The sequence below is a fragment of the Octopus bimaculoides genome, chromosome 14, assembly GCF_001194135.2.
Source record: "Octopus bimaculoides isolate UCB-OBI-ISO-001 chromosome 14, ASM119413v2, whole genome shotgun sequence".
Lineage (NCBI taxonomy): Eukaryota > Metazoa > Mollusca > Cephalopoda > Octopoda > Octopodidae > Octopus > Octopus bimaculoides.
Window position 1 is genome coordinate 45,075,134 of NC_068994.1, and position 3,727 is coordinate 45,078,860.

General features: G+C 36.7%; 2 protein-coding genes across 4 annotated transcripts in view; one reads left to right on the forward strand and one right to left on the reverse strand.

The window, feature by feature from the left end:
- The window catches only part of LOC106884283 (ribonuclease P protein subunit p30), a 33,549-nt gene that overhangs the window by 15,739 nt on the left and 14,083 nt on the right, over positions 1–3,727 (reverse strand). The gene's annotated exons all lie outside the window — the stretch shown is intronic.
- LOC106884282 (putative uncharacterized protein DDB_G0287457) overlaps positions 1–3,727 on the forward strand; it is a 10,760-nt gene that overhangs the window by 4,591 nt on the left and 2,442 nt on the right. The window contains exon 2 of one of the 3 annotated variants that reach the window (XM_014935582.2): positions 835–1,045. The exons of the other annotated variants lie outside the window; for them this stretch is intronic. Coding sequence (XP_014791068.1) covers positions 1,014–1,045 — 32 coding nt within the window. The 5' untranslated portion in view covers positions 835–1,013. The remainder of the gene's footprint in view (positions 1–834; positions 1,046–3,727) is intronic. 3 annotated transcript variants of the gene reach the window in all.

Here is a 3,727-nt window from a genome sequence, read left to right on the forward strand (position 1 = left end):
CACCACCACCACCACCACTACTACTACCTGTTTACTTTTTACTTTATTTAAATTACTTCCTTTAATGTTATGCAAAAGATGGATGGATAGGTAAGAATGTACTACTGTATAAGTATATAGATTTGGTGCATCTCCAGTTTCTGTCTGATAAAATAACAATTAGAAATAGCAGCCAAATCTTCAAATCATATGGAAAAAAAAAAGGAAGGAAAGGGAGGGAGAATACACTGGATGAATGTACCCTGAAGTTACCATATTTAAATAAAAACAAGATCATAGGTCTGTCTAATTTGGGTTGCCCTAGGGTTAAGCAATACCTGGTATAAAACCTGCAAGAAATAGCAGCCAATGCTTTTCAAATGGCTACCTTTCCTACCATTTTGAAAAGGGGAGAGACATATTGGATGTCATTCTAGATATGGACTGTTCAAGAATGGGATGGATTGGCCTGGAGATAAACAACAACTAGAATAAACAGACAATTGTCAAGGAATTAGAGAAGAAATTCCAAATATGGAAGCAAAGCCTGAAATCACGAGGCCTCAAAACAAGGCTTCAAATAGGGCACATTCAGGAAGAAAAGATTTTAGTGCATTAAAGCTTATGGGAAGCCTAACTTTTCATATAAGACCCAGGGTGATTTTTTTAAAGACATTTCTTTTAAAAGTGCATCTTATGTGTCATTAAGTACAGTATGCTATGGGTGCACAAGAGGTTCAGTAGAATCACAGGTAAGCTGACAGAGAAAGATTTTGTAGGTGCCAGGTAAAGAAGAGTAATTAGTAGTTAGCACTAGAAACACCCATGTAATAAAATACTTCAAATGTTCCACAGGTATCCTAGAAGAAATCGATAGCTTCTGTTACCAAGGTAACTTAATTAGCAGTGAAGGAGGGTATTCTGAAAGCAAAATTACTCAAAGTAAGAACAGAACGAGGAAAAAAATCAGGGAGCTTTTACCTCTGCAGGTAACACGAGGATATTTGTCAAGTGAAAGGCGGATTGTCATAAAAATGAAAATGCCACAGCCATCACTCGCAAGCAAGTATGATTTAGTAATTGTTTTAGGTTTTTAGATTTGGTAATTTGCTTTTGCTAATTGTTTTAGGTTCCTAACTACAGTTAGCAGGTTAGATGTCCTATCATGGCCATCTCTTATGTGTTTAAACGTACACTGTATTTATATAAATAATATATAGTTTACTACTAGTTTTTTTCTTCATGCTAGACCAGTGGTAGCAAAAACAGATCCAGTTACTTCAAGCTAATAAGGTGATTGACAATGTCACCTCCATTTAACAGTGCATGCCAGAACTAACCTCTATCTTTGGATAAACACTTCAATCTCTTTTTCTCTAATAATCTAATCTTAATCTTTCGAAAACATTATAGTTGTGTCCCATTCCCCAAAAAGGCAACCTCTCTGACTCTGCTACCAAGACCTATTGCTCACACTTTCAAAATCTCGATGGTGTTGGGGATACTCATTAACAACTACTATCTTCAACACTTTGAATCTTTCATCCTCAACCATATTTCTGTTGAAATACTTTGCCACTGTTTCTCAATTAAGTTTGAGAATAATGAAGGATTTAGTAAAATAACTTAGTCATTACTAAACTGGTGTTTAGACTGCAAATTAACATGAAATTTCAATGAAAGGTTGTAGGTTAGAACACTTTAAAACACTAAGGTTGTATCACAGAATAAGGAGCAGTTTCAGGTGGGTCAATATCAAAAAGGTTAATGATCACAGGTTGCAGACTTTTATCTTGCAGCCCGCTTGATACTTTCTTGAAATGGGTTTATTCAAACAAACATTTAAAAAATGTTATCAAAAATTAAAGATTGTAATGAAAAGTAAAAAAGAAAGATACTACTGTTACAAGTTTATAATTTTAAACAAATGCAAAGTATGCAAAATTCTTGATTCTGTAATTTGATTATTTGACTATTAGTGTATAAAGTATACAAGTGGCCCTCAAAGAACTTTCTGCGATTAAAGTGGCCCACAGTGTAATTCGAGTTGACCAGGCCGGTTTTAAGCTCTTGCCCAAAGTACCACACAGTGGAACTGAACCCAAAACCACATGGTTGAGAAACAATGATCTTAAGCCATACAGCCATAATCAACTACACATTAAAAAAAAACACTACAGCACTCCCACAGAACATGAAGAGCACACTACTACAAACCTGAAAGTGGCTACAAATACCAGGGCTCACCAGTACTTATGAATCATTCCTGGCAATCTTACATCCTCTTCACAGAAAAGGATGTATCATAAAGACTGATCATCCTCTTTGGAGCCAGATAATACTTCAGCTTTCAACAAATTTTCTGTAAAAATCTTATTCATCACTCATAATTGGAACACCGCTCCCACATCTAGGACAGTGCAGCACTACAATACACAGAGACAACATCAAAACAAAGAGCCCTCTGGCCAATGACATGATGTCGCTAGCTAACACACTCCAATTTCTAGTCCAGTTTCCTCCCTCTGCCATTTCTTCTATCACTACTACAGTGGCGCTACTCCTCAAAGCCAGTTACTAGAGTCACCTCCCTTTATGTCCTCTTGACTCACTTCTCTCCCTTTTTGTAACCCACACTGTATCTAACCACACCCCAGTCCAGGCACTGTGCTAACCACTACACTTAGTCCTTTCTTCCCCAGAACATCAATCCGCTCGAGTTCAGTCCTTACTTGTACTTTTTTTAAAGTTTATCTGGCAACCATCAACTTGTTTCATAGTAACATTAACCTGGAATGAGATCACTGTGCGTGTCTGACAATTTGACACAGTTGACTGGGCTAACGATTCTGCCAGCCTGCCACCTCAATACTGCAAAATATATTAGCAATAGTACAACAACAATGGCAACAGTAACAACAACAACGACAAAATTAATAATTGCTTCTAACACAGACATAAGGCTTGAAAGTTGGGGAAGGTTTGACAGATACTTTGGCCCTGGAAGGAGAAACGGCAAAGTTGATCTGAGCAGGAGCTGAGATTGGAACATAAATTGCCAGAACATATGCCACAAGGCATTTTGTCTGATACTCTAGTGATTCTGCCAAGTCACCATCCTAGTGACAACAGTAGGAACAATGACGACAATACTAACAACAACAACAACGTTATCAATCATCATCATCATTTTAACATCTTCATTTCCATGCTTGTATGGGTTGAATGGAGTTTATTGAGGCCAATTTTCTATGGCGGGATGCCTTTCCTGTTGCCAACAATCACTTGTTTCTAAGAGAGATGATATTTCCCTATGGACAGACATACAGACATATTTATGCAGAATATTGGAAATAACTAATACAGCTTGTAAGACAGTGACACTCACTAGTACCACAAAGAAACAAACACAATCACACACACACAAATATATATATATATATATAGGTGCAGGCATAGCTGTGAGGTAAGAAGCTTGCTTCCCAACACATGGTTCTGGGTTCAGTGCAACAAGTGTCTTGTGAGTAGATTTGGTAGATGGAAACTGAAAGAAGCTCATCACACACACACACACATATATATATATATATATATATATATATATACGTAAAATATAGGGTAGTGAGTTTTTTTAGAGATTTCACTACCAATGGCCTAGCATGTGTAAAAAGTCAATAGACAACATATTTTCAATATAAAATAGTGTACATTTAAACACAAGAGAAAACTGCCTTCAGCAGGCAGTTTT